The sequence below is a fragment of the Trachypithecus francoisi genome, unplaced genomic scaffold (genome assembly GCF_009764315.1).
Source record: "Trachypithecus francoisi isolate TF-2019V2 unplaced genomic scaffold, Tfra_2.0 Lachesis_group13, whole genome shotgun sequence".
In the NCBI taxonomy this organism is placed as follows: domain Eukaryota; kingdom Metazoa; phylum Chordata; class Mammalia; order Primates; family Cercopithecidae; genus Trachypithecus; species Trachypithecus francoisi.
This window is the reverse complement of record NW_022681458.1, coordinates 53,173,060-53,190,075: the sequence shown is the minus strand read 5'-3', so window position 1 is coordinate 53,190,075 and position 17,016 is coordinate 53,173,060. Positions and strand designations below refer to the sequence as shown.

The 17,016-nt window shown below is 33.7% G+C and overlaps 1 protein-coding gene across 5 annotated transcripts in view; it reads left to right on the top strand.

The window, feature by feature from the left end:
- GULP1 (GULP PTB domain containing engulfment adaptor 1) overlaps nucleotides 1-17,016 on the top strand; it is a 319,039-nt gene that overhangs the window by 290,696 nt on the left and 11,327 nt on the right. For 4 of the 5 annotated variants that reach the window (XM_033230913.1, XM_033230914.1, XM_033230912.1 and 1 more), the window contains exons 8-10: nucleotides 805-921; nucleotides 1,595-1,687; nucleotides 15,537-15,675. In XM_033230913.1, the coding sequence (XP_033086804.1) occupies nucleotides 805-921; nucleotides 1,595-1,687; nucleotides 15,537-15,675 (349 nt within the window). Of the gene's footprint in view, nucleotides 1-804; nucleotides 922-1,594; nucleotides 1,688-13,607; nucleotides 13,833-15,536; nucleotides 15,676-17,016 lie in introns of all 5 variants that reach the window. The other variant, XM_033230915.1, reaches the window with a different exon arrangement.

The window sequence follows — 17,016 nt, the reverse complement described above, 5'->3', positions numbered from 1 at the left end:
ATATATTTGTGGCAGCTTCTAATCAATAGATCTGAGATTGTAAGTTGTTTACAAGCCCAAATTCAGATGATATATATATATATATATATATATATATATATATATATATATTTTGATCACTGGCATTGTGTTTTACCAAAATACAAACTGTTTACCATCGCTTAAAATTGGGAGCTCTCATATAAAACTTCAGATTTCTGACCTCATCTTGTATACATAAGATCTGACAGTTTCAGATTGGAATTGCTCACTTCCACCAGGCAACAATTAACTGGGACCCAGTAGCAGGTGTGCCATTTAGAGGGCATACCTCAAGTTTTCCAGAGACACCACCTGGCCAGCCTCATTCAGTTACCTGCTTAGGGTTTAACAAACCCACCTCACAAGGAAAAGGAAATAAGTAGCTAAGCAAGAAGAGAAACTGCATTTGGCACTCTGCTTTCATTTAATAGGCACTAAATATTTGAGAAAGAGAGAAAAACTGGTAGGAAAAAATAATACAATAAAAGAGATGAGAATTTTGACAGAAAGAACTCTTGCTTCCAACTTTCTCGCTTCAACAGCGTTCAGTAATGCCCACCCCAAGTATGCTTGTTTTTTCAATGCTGTGCCTGGGTAGGCATTGAGTTATTATGTTAGCATACTACCTTGCTCATTTACTACATCTCTACTACAAACTGTTGCCCTGTTGAAGTACCTCTTGTGAATGTTTTGCAGTAAGTGCTTATATGAATGTTGTTTTCTCGATTCAAAAAAAGTTTGACATATTATTAAAATGCAAATCATTGTTTGATTTTTACACAGGCTGAAGAGATCACTTTAACAATTGGCCAAGCATTTGACCTGGCATACAGGAAATTTCTAGAATCAGGAGGAAAAGATGTTGAAACAAGAAAACAGATCGCAGGGTTACAAAAAAGAGTGAGTAAACTAAGCTTGTTGTTTTACATTTGTGTGATGTAAGTACAGGGAAACTTGCATATCATCAAACAAATTTAGAAGACCTGCCATTAAATTTCCCCCACACTGACTGATTGGAACTCCTTTCACTATGTTCCCATAATTTTTCATTCCTGATCCCCTGCATAGCTTTTTTTTTTTTTTAACTATTTTATATTGAATTCCCACAAGAACTTAGTGTTCTCATGTGACTTTGCTTCACTTCCTGATGCTTCTCATGGGGATCAGAGCAGCAGAAGCAGCAGATGCTGGGTAAGTGGTTTTTCATGCAGATCAGATTCCTTGGTAATTAAATTATGCCTTTCTCCACTCTTCAAAATCATCATACGCAAGTTTCACTGTCTTGTGGTTATATTCCAAGATTATGGGTATAGTTTGCACAGTCCAACAAGAAAACACAATGTTGAGATATTAGGAACATAAAATTTGCACACACATACAAATATATTATAAATTTAAGTCTTTCAATGATCTGAAATCCTCCAACATTTCCCAAACTTTATCAAACAGTTTTCTCCCCATGCACAACAAAGTACATTAAGGTTTTGCATAATATAAATTCCTACTCATAACTGTAGCCGGTATATTCCAAGAAAAAAAACAGAAAGTTATTCAATAATCATTTTCTTTTTAGATCCAAGACTTAGAAACAGAAAATATGGAACTTAAAAATAAAGTACAAGATTTGGAAAACCAACTAAGAATAACTCAAGTATCAACATCTCCAGTGAGTATATTGAATATGTGTATGTTTTCCTTAGAAACACGATTTTGTGGTGATGAAACATCTCTGTATCACTAGTTCTGCAATATTTCATATAATACTTTGGGATCAGTAATTTCAAAGTAAACATGCATAGAGATGAAGGCTGCTAAGCAGTTTAATTTAAAACTTAAAATTACCTAGTTATTTCAAATCAGAGTTGTCTTCTATGTTGCTGTTTTCCTCTGGGTTTTCTAACATAATTCAACCCTCGACTTAGTCTTAAGTTTTATTAAACAATATAATTTTTCTCTTTGTGGCATATTCTTCTTTCATTTCTATTAATTACTATTTGCTGAGTTAGATTTAATGACTTATGCCAGTCTCCCCTTGAAGTGCTCAACTTCATTATAGGAATTCAGCTGTGAGCAAGACTGAACCTGGTTTCTTATATTACATGGTAAGGGTTTCCCACTGAGAGTGAGGCAGTTGTATTTCAAACATTAAAATGAGTGGTATTCTCTACAGACAAAACTCAAGTCCTTGTAGTTAAAGTATTTATGTCTGATTTGTCACAGTTTTGAAATCCTTTTCCCAATACCATGTATGATATCATTATTACGTGATTTTGGCAAAGGGAATTTATTGGAGGGAGGTGGAATTTAAAACAATATTTTTTCTAGGCAAAATATATTCAGGAGAAGATGATTTTTGGTTTGAATCATCTGTACTACTGATATTCTCTATTAAAGTGTATTTATTATTCTTCATTTAAAAAATTTAATATCTAAGCCAAGCACAGTAGCTTATATCTGTAATCCCAACATTTTGGGAGGTCAAGGCAGGCAGATCGTTTGAGCCCAGGGGTTCAAGACGAGTCTGGCAACATGGTGAAACCTTGTCTCTACAAAAAATATAAAAAATTATCCAGGCATGTTGGCACACCCCCGTAGTCTCAGCCACTGCGGAGGCTGAGGTGAAAGGATGCCCTGAGCCCAGTGGTCATGGCTACAGTGATCTATGATAGCACCACCCCACTCCAGCCTGGGTGACAGAGAAAGAAGCTGTTTCAAAAAAAAAAAATCATATCTAACTTATAACATAAACATGAACTGAAAAAAGAAATTTGTTGCAAAATTTTTTATGGAAGCTTACTGTGCTTCAATGAAAATATTCATGTTTTAATATCTAATACTAGAATCATTCACAAGGTCATCACTATGAATAAGAATGTTTCTATAGAAGTTTCATTTTGGGTTTCAAACTTGGCACACTCTGGAAATGGGTCAAAAAATGGTCTTTCCTGTAAACTCACATTTTTCCACCTCCCATATGAAAGAGTGAGCATTTCCATTGCTTGGCTTGTGGGTTTTGTGTTTTGTGCCAGTAGGGCTGCTGTGGCCTTGATGAGAGAGGTTGGGACTGAGGTACTGACATCTGTGCTGGAGCATCCTCTTCAGGTTCTGGTTTTATTCTGATACTCCTTCTTATTTTTTCTTGTCACTGTTTGCTGCTCACCAGGATTATGATTTTTTCTCGCCTCTCTAACTGCAAGGGACAGAACATCAGCTCAAATTTGTTATTCAACCTTCCATCCCAAGATGAAACACACATACTCTTGGGTCTTGTTGAAAATCATATTATAAGCCATGTTGTGAAATATACTAGGAGGATAAAAATAAATATACTTCATTTATATGAAGGGGAAGTAACTTTTTCAAGGAGTTTTGATAACGTAGTTGTTTCTGGAATTCATCACGTATGAAGAGTAGCATTGCTTTCGTTTTTGTGTTGACAAAGGAGTAAAGTAAGCTCCATCAGCTTTTTGGATCCAAACCCAAAACTGGTCATTGTGTATCCTCTTTATCTGAGGAAGAACATTTGAGAAGAGCAAAGAGGTTTCAAACATATTAATCAAACTGCATCCTACCTTTTTTATCTTCCCAAAGCAGACACTGCTCTGAGAAGAAGGTGGGTCAGGATTTGGATTATGAATGTGCATTGGTGATCTCATAGGGTTACTGAGTCAGCTTCAGAAGTGACAAAGGACAGGAGGAATGACAAGATGACCCTTGCTTTGGTGTCTTTGACCATTTGGCTGAAATAGCTATTTCAAGTGGAAAGCAAGCAAGTTGGTATATGAAGAAAACATAACCTGTTCATAAGCATAATTCATTTATTTAGCAATTCTCACTAGTAGAGCCAGTTATATATAAAAAGTAAAAATATTGAAAAAGCCATGTTTTAAAATGAATTAGCCCTCCCAAGGTTACATCATATAATAATTATTTTAGGCATTGTGTTCATCTCGGCCTGGATTTATCTAAATAAAATGCTTCAAAAACTACAACTAAGAGGTTGAATTTATAAAGAAATAACTGTCTTTAAATCACTGTCTTACACTTAGTTCATATATGTAGAAAATTTGTTGTATCCTTGATCATTGTGGAAATGACAAATTATAACTTTGCAATCTACTTATAGTCTTTTGTCATGTAAGGTCATTGTCTACACTTTTTCTTTAACTTTAAAAATGATTTGTCACATGACCTTTTAGCTCCTAAAATCTTATCATATGATTTTTTAAATTGTTGATATGCTGGAAGATGTACGTCTTCATTAAGATAGAATCTGGAGGACATTATACTAAGTGAAATAAGCCATGCACAGAAAGACAAATATCACATGATGTCACTCATATGTGGAATCTAAAATAGTCAAACTCATAGAAGCAGAGAGTAGAATAGTGGTTACTGGGGACTGGGGCAGAGTTATATAGAAAGGGTCTAGAAGATGATCAAAGGATGCAAAATTTTAATTAGGAGAAGTAAGTTCAAGAGATCTCTTGTACAACATGGTGATTATAGTTAATAACAAGGTATTATACACTTGAAAATTGCCAAAGTAGTTTTAATTGCTCTCACAACAAATATGTGAAAATAGAATTTGTTTGATTTTTAGAAGAAAGTGAACTCAAGAGCATTTTAAAATTGCTAAAATTTAAATGTAAAATTAAATGCTAAAATTTAAAATGTAAATTAATGAGATACCTAACCAATTCAAATGGTTTAAAAAACATTGTTACAGCATTTGCTAATGTGTTTCTTATTAAAAAACATTTTTGCCTTTCATTTCCGATTTTAGTAATGTAGCTATGAAATAAACTGGTAGAACACTAAGTACAGCTTATTTATTTCATATCTATGCAAATGAGGTCCCAAATTCCTGATATTAAAATAAAATAAAATTAGTTACCTGCAGTTATTTTTGAAAATTTATTAATGATTCAGATTATTGAATTTGAAAAACAGACAATGCAAATGGCAAATAATAAAATGTAAATTTATGATATCTTATTTAATAGCTTACCATGTGCCTGCAATAAAGAAATTTCTGTTAAGTTAGAAATGTTTTACATCTGTTCTTTCTTATGAAATTTGAACATCAGTTTTACAGGACACACAGCAGGAACACAAAGTACCTCACAGAGTGCCCCCACGGCTAGCAAAGTAAATGCTTAATGAGTTTATAACCCTAGAAATAAGACTCTGTGGGTTTTATGTGTTTGTTTTGAGCTCAGAGGACTGAGGATTAGAGTGCTCCAAAATGACTAAAGTTCTCATCAGTTTGTTCAAAGGATTAGAGGCAGTGATCGATACATTATTAAAGAAGCATTGAAGTGAATTATGAATTCCGTTATGCATATTGAATTACAACATAGATGGGTATGGTGTATGCAATTAATTTGGAATCCGATGAGTTTTTAGTGATGAGAGGAGCCCCTCACACAGAAAACTCTTCACAACTGACCAGCCCAAGACAGGTCTTGATCCCACTGGAAGCCAAATTTTTCAAGTCACAGAAAGGGGACACTTTTATCAAAAACCTCTAATTCAGGTATAGTTCTTTATAAATTATTTAATGCTATAATTTGGTTCATAAAAATATACCTTTAAGCATAATAATGTTCTGAAATATCTGGATATGCTGGCCTAACACAATATAGTTCACACTAAGCAATTGCTAGTCAAATAAAATACATCTTTTATCTTAGCTTTGATATAATCTCTTTGGGGAAAGGGAAAGAAAAAAGTAGGAATGGAATTTTGGGAGTTGTGGAATTAAAAGTAATGTGAAAATAACAATAATGTAAATTAATATTATAGATGTTATTTTCTTATCAGTTTGTGATGAAGTAGAAGATAAAGTCAGATATGGCAAGCAACGTAAACATTCTTGATAAAATTTGATTAGGCCAGGAATGGTGGCTCACGCCTGTAATCGCAGCACTTAGGGAGGCAGAGGTGGGCTGATAGCTTGAGTCCAGGAATTGGAGACCAGCCTAGGCAACATGGCAAAACCCTATTTCTACCAAAAATACAAAAATTAGCTGGGCGTGGTGGTGCATGCCTGTAGTCTCAGCTACTTGGGAGACAGAGGTGGAAAGATTGCTTGAGTCCAGGAGTTGGAGGCTGTGGTAAGCCTGGGAGGTCAAGGTTGCAATTAGCCATGATCATGCCACTATATTCCAGCCTGGGTTACAGAGTAAGACCCTGTGTCAAAAACAAACAAATAACAACAACAAAGCTTGATTCGATAACTAAAAAATGACAAGCCATCTTCTCTAGCAAGAGGTCCAAAGTTAAAGTTGAATTTCCGTAATACAAGACAATGATTCAAATGTACCAAATCTCCTAATAATATATTACAGTCTTATTGATGTTGATATCCTTATTCTGTGTTAAATCATAAATTTAAAATGTGAGGCCCAATGCAGTAGAATGATCTACATGGACACCTTTGTACTTTAAAGAGTCTCTGTTTAGGTGAGAACATAGGGGCATGCATGTTTCTACTTTCCTCAGAGACGCCCTAAGGGAAGGTTGTTATTCCTTAGAAAGTTTGTCAGTCACTTATATGTTATATACATGAACATGAATTGGTCATACTGATGGATTTTGAATTGCAAACTAAGTAATTTTAGGTTGAAACCTTGAATAAAAATATTCAAGACTTCTAAAATGTTCCCTCAAAGTTTTATGGTGTATATTTTAGTTTTGGTTTTGATCTTCCTAGTCCCACTGCTTCATCACTGGGATTTTGAAATCGTTCTTAATAGCAGACCGTATGTTACAATGCATATCACTTTGATTTTCATTTCATCTCACTTGTTGATTGTATACATTTGATACAGTTGTGATCTGCTATGAAATATTATAAAATGTGTACTGAAGATCTAATATTTCCATACATCTAGGCTCTTTGGTTTTCACAGTTTATGTATTTCAGATGTTAAAGGGTTTGCATTAGATGGGGGAAAGAAAGAAAGGTTGGTAATAAATACATAAATATTTCAATAAATAAATGTAACCATTTAGATCTTGTATATGCTATGAATAAAACAAAATAGAGCAGAATAGAAGAGAATGATTGAGAATGTTGTTTAGAGAAAGTGACCAGGGAAGCAAGCCCCTTCAAAGAAGGTAGCACTTGAATTGCAATCTGAATGATAAAATGTTAGCAAATGCAACAGACTGAAAACAATAACAAGAACTTTGCAGCTGCAGTGTAGTGACTGAAAGCCAAAACAATTGGAGAGGACATTGAAGAGAGACTCAGAGTCTAGATTTGATAGGCCTTCATAGGCAATGGCAAAGGATTGGTATTTTTTTTTTAATGCAATGATATGTCACTTGAAGGTTTTAAACGGAATTTGTGGATCATCTGGCTGCTATATGCAGCATGGACTGTAAAGAGGCCAAAGTGATGTCCCAGAAATAGACATTTCAGTAGTCTAGGAGAAGGGTAAATTAGACTATAATTCTACCTGTAGAGGTTATGAGCAGAGCTTGATTTTTGACACATTTTGAAGGTAGAGCTTGCAAAATTTACTAATGGATTTGTTGAGGGCAGTATACGCACACACACACAAAAGGAGCAGGAGTGTCCCTTCAGGTTTTCTCCTTTAACATGTGGGACATGATGCTATTTTCTGAAACAGACATGACTTAGGAGGAGTGAGTGATAAAGAATCAATATTTCACTTTTGCCTACGTTATCTCTGCCAACTAGACAACCAATTGGAAATGCTTATTAGGTGGCTGAATATACAAATCTGGAATTCATAGAGAAGGTCTGGTCTCATGTGCTTGAGTGAAAAAAAAGTTTGTCCTTTTTTATTGTAATTGTTTATTGTTTAGTTAATATGCCCAATATAAATTTGGTCACTGTGAGCTTATGTAATTGAGTTCTAGCTAAAGAAAATAATATGAGACTACTTTTTTGTTCAGTACTGAAATTAAGACATTCTTAACAAGTGTATCTTTAATATTTGCTTCCGACCTTTTTCACTTAAAACCAATTCTTCATATGCATGATAGATGGAGACCACTCCTATTTCTCACTTTCTCATATAAAAATTGATATGAATATGTAACACTTAATGTATATAAAATATTTTCTTACTTGTTTTTAAACAGAATGCTTACATATCTTCTAAATACCACCACGATTGGGTCAATCATGGGTTCCTTTTCTATCAAATGAAATAGTCTTCAAGAGTACCTATATTACATATCTCTGTATCACATTGAAATTGTGAAAATCTTTTCCCTGGTTTTAGATATTGGATCCTTATTTTATACAGTCACTTAGATACACTGAGAAATTTCCGTTACTTGACTGTGCTGTTTGCTTTTTGCTGTGTTCCAGTGGTTTGGCAATAGATTAGAGGTTAGGTTTTCCACCATTTGGTACTAATTATCTGGGAACAATCTGATTTCCATTTATTACATTCATATGGCAGTGTTGCCTGTATTTATATTAGAAAAAAAGAGTTTATTCTGCCCTCATAGCCTCATAGCCTCATGAATGCCTGCAGAAGATTGTTTCATTGTAAGATGTGGGCATAACAAGTTCAATCAAAATGTTCCTCTTGATTCTTGTATCTGAGTACTTTCATTTTACCCTTCTGACTATAGAAGGTTTTAACCAAACCAGACTACTGCCAGGAAGCAAAGTGAGTAAAATTCTAGTCCTAGGGAATATTGGATTCTATTGCTGAGTAAAACAAATGTCTTCCTTTCAATTAAACCCTTAGGTAAAATTATTTCTTTACATAATCAACTGTGTGGCCACTGATTAGACTTGATAGGACAATTATAGCCTAAAATGTATATTTCATTGTGGATAAACAGTGTATCTATTTATTTTCCTCTAGTGTTTTCTCTGCTGTTATTGAAGTGAGAATGGGCAAGAGCAGATTGTGAAAGATCTTAATTACACAACAAGCTGAATATGAATCTTTAAACAAAGACATAAATTTTAAACATGAATTGGTTCAAGAACATTTGATGCCCACAAAAAATGATTACCATTCCACAACTTCACTTTCATAATTGTTAGTTGCACAAGATAATTCTAAAAGCATAAACCCTGTCCAACAGGAAGAAAAATATGTTCCCATTACAGTTCTGATCATAAGTACTTGGTCAAGTCATTTAGCCTCTCCTTGTTGCAGTTTTCCGCTTTGTGCTACAATTACATCCATTTAACTTGAAAGATTCTTGTGAAAACTGTAAGACAGTAGGTCATACAACTAACAGATCAATATAAACCAACTGTAGACCTAGAAATCTGAAAAAACACAGACCTTGTGCTGTAAGTTGTAATCATTACTTTTAAACTTTATTTAAAAACTGATATTGAAGATATAACAATTAACTTTAAAAGTATGAATCAGCGTGGTAATCTAGAAACATCTGCTAGAACATTTTATGCTACCATTTTCTTTCTCCATCTTTAATGTTAATTATAATTTTCCAGGTTTTTTAACTAGAAAAAATTAATTTGATATACAAATGTAAGGGAATTTATTTCTTAATTATTTCTTAATTTAATTATAAATATAATTTTGAACTCTGCCATTTTAGTAGTTGTGATAAATTATATTTTAATCTTGACATTTTTATTTTATGTTTAAAAAGTCTTTGGATATTGTATTGCCAGTGCAATTAAGAGTGAAACATAAAATTTCAGTATAATCCTAATATTTCTAAACATATTATGACAGAATTGCTTAATCTTAAAAGCAGTGTTTCTGTTATTATTGTTCAAATGTATTTAATATTTACTGATAGAATTCAAACACTTTTATGATATTTCTTCTTGTTGTCACATTTCTATAAAAGTCAAGGTTGAAATATTCACCATTGCTTAAATGCACCAAGACACTACTTACTGAAAAAAAGAGCTACAAAGGGGAGGGAGAGCATTAGGACAAATACCTAATGCATGCAGGGCTTAAAACCTAGATGGCGGGTTGATAGGTGCAGCAAACCACCATGGCACATGTATACCTAGGTAACAGACTTGCATGTTCTGCTCATGTATCGCAGAACTTAAAAAAAAAAAAAGACAAAAGAAAAAGAGCCACAAAAGTGTAGCAAAAACAAATCTCAAACATGGACACTCATTATTAACATATCTGAATAACCTAACAACTTCTGTATAATTAACACATTTTTTTTTGCACAGAATTCCCCTTAGTATAATAATTCAGATTCTGTGCGTGTTCCTAAAGACCAAGACACCTGGAACTACGAACATAAAGGAGTTGCTTGAACAATGGTGCCATGTACTTCTGTAGGACAATCCAAAAATTTTGGTTCCTAGCCATCTGTCAGAATACTGACAGAAAGCCCAAAATAAAATTCCTCGAACTGTTTTTCTTCTAAACAATGTACTTAATTACTTAAACACATAAACATCCTCAACCAGTTAAAAATAGCAACCAAAGGAAAAAAAAAAGACTGGTTCCAGAACCTTGGGACCTAAGTGCAAAATTGTCATTGTTTGTCATTTAGGTGCTAATGTCCACACGTTCATATCCTTATTGAATAGGCCTAACCATTTAGTACAGAATCAAGAGCCAAATTTACCCATATATTTAAATGTGCTGGACTTACATTTCATTTTTATAGGGAATTATATATAACATCTGATTCCTTGACTTGAATTGCTTCTAGGTTGGGAATCAAAAACTCAAACTCTAATATAGCCCAGATTATGACATTCGAGTGTGAAATGGGCATATGGTAGGAGTGGTAAATTTGAAAGCACAGGCTAACTTCAAAGACACAGCAGATATTCAATACCAGTCAACTATTTTCATGCAAGTTTGTGGGCCTACATTCTAGAATTTCTAACTTTTGGGTAAAAGTTCTGGATTTTAATATGTAATCTATTTTTATATATTAATTTATTTTTAATTTAAAATTTTTATTAATACATATTAGTTGTACATGTTTGTGGGTAGAGATGATATTTTGATACCTGCACACAATGTGTAATGATCAAGTTAGGGTCATTGCAGTATCCATCACCTCAAACATTTATCTTTTCTTTGTGTTGGGAACACCTAATTCTATACTTTAAAAGACCCATGTGATCTAAACAAAAACTGCCAAATTACTGATGACCCAAAGAAGACCTGTGAGGAATAGTTCTGGAGTCTTAAACTCTAGATACCAGAACAGTTGACATTATTAAATATCCCTGATTTACCATTTTGAAATTGAAAAAAACCTCTTGATTATAGTATATAAATACTTGATTATTTTTGTATTATATACATTCTTTGTTTATGTTAAGTTTACCTCCCCAGAGGAAGTAGTACTATGAGAATACTGCAAACACCATGATAAAAATAGCAGAGCACTTTCAAGTAAGGTTATTTTGACCTTCAGTTTGTTTTCAGGTACCTAGTAAAGAATTGTGCGATATATATCCTAAAAAAAAATAGAGTATTACCATGTGTATTTTAAACTAGATAATATCAAGGACAATTTCCACTTAATATCTTATCTTTACTCAGTACAGACAGCCTTATCAATTAACAGTTTAAGTAAAAAGATGCTCTAGTATAAATTAGACAATAAATATCATTTACACTAATGTGTTATATAGGGTATTTGGGAACAAAAAACAAAATTTTTCTCACAAAGAGCTTACAACTGTAATCTATAATTAAAAGTTGGCCACCAAGGACAGAATGATACAGTAAGTTATATCGAACAAAAATAGATTTTAAAAATTGTGTACATACACATCTCTACATAAATAGATCGAGGTGTATTACAGTGAATATCAACAGAGAAATCAAAAATTATATATTTACATATGCATATTAATAGAGTGATTAATTATATAACTCAGACTAGCAGAGATTTTGCTTCCACACTGAACCTTTCCCTCAACTTAATTTCTCACTTTACATGGCTTCCTTTTTCTCTCTGCTTCCAGAAATATGTGAAGAGGGTCATCCTAGCTTAAGGACATAACCTCAGACTTGTTGGTTCTTCACTAATTTTAATTACCACCTTTTACAACAAAGTTTATAAAAAATCAGATTTTTGTTTTCTGCCTGAATTTTTGTTAGTGGTGAAAGATCTCTGACATGTGATTTGCAGCTGAGGAATGTGGCTCCCAGCCAGAATCTTATGTGGGATCTTTCTGGCCAGAGCGTGGGCAGTTACAAAGGCTTTGCCTGGCACACCTCATCACATTGTATTTAGTGGGAGAAAGGTGCCCTCATCACATTGTATTTGGTGCACAGTTTGGAGGAATTAAATCTAGTACTCAGGCCCCCTGGCAAGCTATGCTCTTGTGCATATCTACATTTATAGCCCAGGCAACTCCACTCAGGGGCCTCCTTTTAGAGGGCCTTAGGTGCCTCTCCTGAGACCACCTTATTCAAGGGACTTGGAGACCACTTTTCTCCACTACGTCTCAGCATTCAGTACTTATCTACTGCTAGCCATTCCCTTCTCCCTCCTACTGTCTCTTGTCCAAAGAAAAACCCTTAGGAACCTTTTGTGCAGAAGTCCCTAAGTAATGAGACAAAGGCTCACTTCTGCAGTGATACTTCTGACTCTTACTCAATGCCATTCCGTGGGGAAAATGGAGCATTGATGGAGCAGGCACCTTCTCTCTGGCCTCTTGATTATACTATAGCAGTAAATGAATACAGACTTAATTATTACTTCCATTTTGGCTGCTGTTTAATTGGCCGCTGTGACATCTGGCAGCTCAGCTCTCTCCAGCTCAGCTCTTAACAGTAGCTTTCCATGCTCTAATGGAAATAGCCCCTAAAAGTCATGCACATACTGATGTTCAGACCTACTACACTGCTTGCTTGTTATTTATTATCCCTCTGATTTATTTGAGATACTTGACAATCATCTCTTCCCATCCCCCTAAAAGTCTTACAGTTTGGAGCTCCTCGTGACTATAGAAAGGGCATGATGATTAGAATCAGACTGTTTTGAATTTTGAATCTGCTTTCTACCTCATATAAGAATAAGTCACAAAGAATCTGTGGACCTTAATTCCCATTGTAAGTCACAAAGAATCTGTGGAGCTTAATTCCCATGTGTTTATTGTAATAAAGACATAATATTACTACTACTGATACTTCAAAGAATGTTTTGAGGATTAAATATAAAATGTATGTTGTGAGCCCTTTTGAAAATTCTACAAAACCATAATTTTATTTAGAAGAGTTTACTCCTAGTTCTGTGACTGTTCTCTCATTACTATCTTCCCTTTTCCCATTTCATTACAGAAGCCCTCTCCAAAATAAATCTTCAGGCTTTCTCCATTTTTCTCTCCATTACCTTCCTCTTAGGTGGTGATGAATGCAATATTCTATTTAAAATATATAAAAATGTAATATTTCAGTAAAAAACATCAAATTAAGCAATGCAGAATCTAAGGACTATCACATAGGAAAATCAACTCTGTGTTTTAATTTTAGAAAAGTTATTGTGAAATGATCTTATCATCTTAACAAAACACCATTTTACAAATAAATTTCAAGTATACTTTTTCCTTTCCTCCATGCCTTTCCTCTTAGGATATTTCTCTTTCTGTCATTCCTTTACAGCTGCTGCACAATATGTCTGATCATGAGCAACACAGGTTTCAGAGATGCTCATCCTCTTTCTGGCGTAGTAGTGGTGATTCATCTCCCTGTCTCAATATTTCTTCCATGTCTGTCACTCCTGTCAACTCGCCTGATTCCAGACTATCACTGGGACTGTTAATACCACCACCTTCTAAATGTGGCTTTACCAAGCCAGTCAGTGAGAGCAGCATACCAAGACCGCATGTAATTTGCTAAGCAGATAATTCTTTTTTATTATCTGACTTATTTTGTTTAAATTCTGCCAAAATGTGCTATTTATAAAGTTATCAAAAATTTAGATGTATCTTGAATCAATGTGATGTGATCTGGAGTCTTTGTGCGCCATTTTTGTTTTCTTTGATTACCTGATACAGGAAAGTTTCAAGTAGAGGGTGGTGACAGTGTAGAAATTTACAAAAATATAAAGTAATACAGATACTTCAAAGGATCTATCAGATATCACCATTGGGAAATTAGATCATTGGTAAAAGCAATTTCAGCAGAGTTCAGTGCAAAAAGAGCAAATCTAGATTGATAAAAGTTAAAGACAGAATGAAATAAATCTTAGGACAGAAAGTGTAGTATCTCTTTCAAGGAACTTAGCCTTAAAGGAAAAAGAAAAAGAAAATAGAAGCTGGGAGATTAAAGAGGGACAGAGGAAATAAATTTTTGGTTGGTTTGTTTTGCTTTTAATGACAGCCAAGATTTTAGAATTTTTGTATCGTGAAAAAGAGTAGAGATATAGAAGTGAGAGGGGATACAGGAATGGGATAATTAGGGGAATGGTATTGCTGAGTAACAGGAAGGGGGTGAGGGGATACAATAAACAAATTGTTAAAGAAAGGAGGATGACAGCAATTTTCCTGCACGAAAAATAATGTACTAACAATTATTTTAGCTGAATAGCAAGCCCATCACTCTACACACAGTAAGCCTGATTTTTTCATCACCTGCATTATCTGTGAATCAGAAAATTAAACGTATTCTGAGAATTCTAATTTTAATATGAACCACTCAAAGCAATCTCTGTCCAAGTTCTTACAGGAAAAGCAAGTTTTTCATCACTATTCCCCCAAAATGGAAATTCTCTTTCTTTTATCCCTGATCAAATGAGATGGTTTTCAAAGGAGATTATACATATATACATATTGTTCCCTGTTTTACAAAGTGGTGAATGTCTAATTTTGATATTACTTCTCAGCTACATTTTCATGAGGTTTTCATTTATCTTTCCCTATATGTATTCAGTCTTGACCCATACTGTATCAGAAAACTCAATGATTTGGGCAGTACATTGGTGATTATTAATTTAGTTTTTATAAGATAGCTATTTATTACAGAAAACTTGATGAAATCTTTCAAGAATAAAATGTACTGCAATGTTGGTTGCCACTGTTATAAATACAAACTAAAATATACTCTACTTTTGAGAATGCAAAAAAATCAATTGCATTTGAATGTTTATATTTAAGAAGGCAAGTCACTTATGTCTAATTTTTCCTGTTTGAAATGTTATCTTATGCAGAGTATCTTACTGAATTCATATTTTTATATGAATAGTTTCTACTATATCTAATTCTCTGTTATAAGTAGCAATCATTTCTATATATCCAAAAAATTCACTGTAGCTTTTATATTCATCTGGAATAATATTGTTACTATTTTGCCATCATCTTTGAGAGCATTTTTGCAGAAATGTTCTGTTGCTTTCTTCTAAATGAGCGTTTATCATAATTAGTGGAACCATATGAAATTGCAAATACTTAACTATTTTTGGTCTACAAAATGACAAATTCTTATGATTCAACTGAATTTGCTGTTTACATATATTTTATATGCATGTGAAATATTTAGCATTACAATGTGTCTATATGAAATACTACCCTAATTCATTTATTTTCATTGCAGGCAGGCAGTATGACACCTAAGTCGCCCTCCACTGACATCTTTGATATGATTCCATTTTCTCCAATATCACACCAGTCTTCAATGCCTACTCGCAATGGCACACAGCCACCTCCAGTACCTAGTAGATCTACTGAGATTAGTAAGCTTTCTCAACAAATCAATGTTTCTTGTTATAGTTGTGTACATTTTAAGTATGTAATTAAAACTTTGTGGGAAATTACATATCTTAACAACTTTACTTACAATTTCAATTATTGAAGTATTATTTTTATTTATGTATAAATTTCCATTAATTCTATTTTACTTTATAATTCAGACTGCACTACTAATGACATCTCTACTTGAAACTTTTACCCATTGTTTGAACAATTATGTTTTGGTGTATTACTTCATAATAGAAAATATTTAATTATATATCATTGTTTTGGGTTTATTTTTAATATTTTACTTTAATTATTAAAAACAACTGGTGGCAATTTTATTAATCATTTTTTACATGTTTAATAGAGCTAGTTAAAATATGTTTGTTCATAGGGCTTATGGACTTTTTTAGTAAAAAAATATATGAATTATATGAATGTTGTGATTTATTAACCTTTTGTAAGGGTTCTTTCCTATCTAAAATGCTATAAATTCATTGCTTTTCTGTTTTATCTTTTATATATCTGGAAGGAACATTAAAGTCTATTTTTGATTAATTAGAAAACACCTAACAGATGCTCATTTTCAATATTTTGGCTGTAATACATATCCATCTGTGCCTTGTGACAGAAACTGAAAGCATAATTCTCAATGGTCATGAATCAGTCACTATGTCTAAAAGGAAACTGAAGAAAGGAGGGTTTTACACATTCTGCTTGATTGCATTCTCTCTAGCTTATATTAAGTCATTGTGAATATAACTCTGAAGTTTTAGCTTAAGACTTTAATACATGGCAGGGCCCATATTATATTCATTTCCCCTAAGGAACTTAAAATACATTGCTCATGTTAGGTATTCAATTTATTTTGGAGGACTAATTTGTAAATACAAGGTAATAACACTAGTGTATTAGTCAGTTTTCACACTACTATAAAGTTGCTACCTCAGACTGAGTAATTTATAAGCGAAAGAGTACAGTTCTGCATGAATGGAGATGCCTCAGGAAACTCAACGTCATGGCAGAAGATAAAGGAGAAGCAAGGTACATCTTATATGGCAGCAGAAGAGACTGTGTGCGCAGGAGAAACTGCCACTTTTAAACCATCAGATGTCGTCAGAACTCCCTCTCTATCATGAGAACAGTAGGGGGGAAACTTCCCACATGATCCAATCACCTCCCACCAGGCCCCTCCCTCAACCTGTGTGGATTACAATTTGAGATGAGATTTGGGTGGGGACACAGACCCAAACCATATCTTTCCACTCCTTGCCCCTCCCAAATTTCATGTCTTTTCACATTTCAAAACCAATCATACCTTTGCAACAATCTCTCAAAGT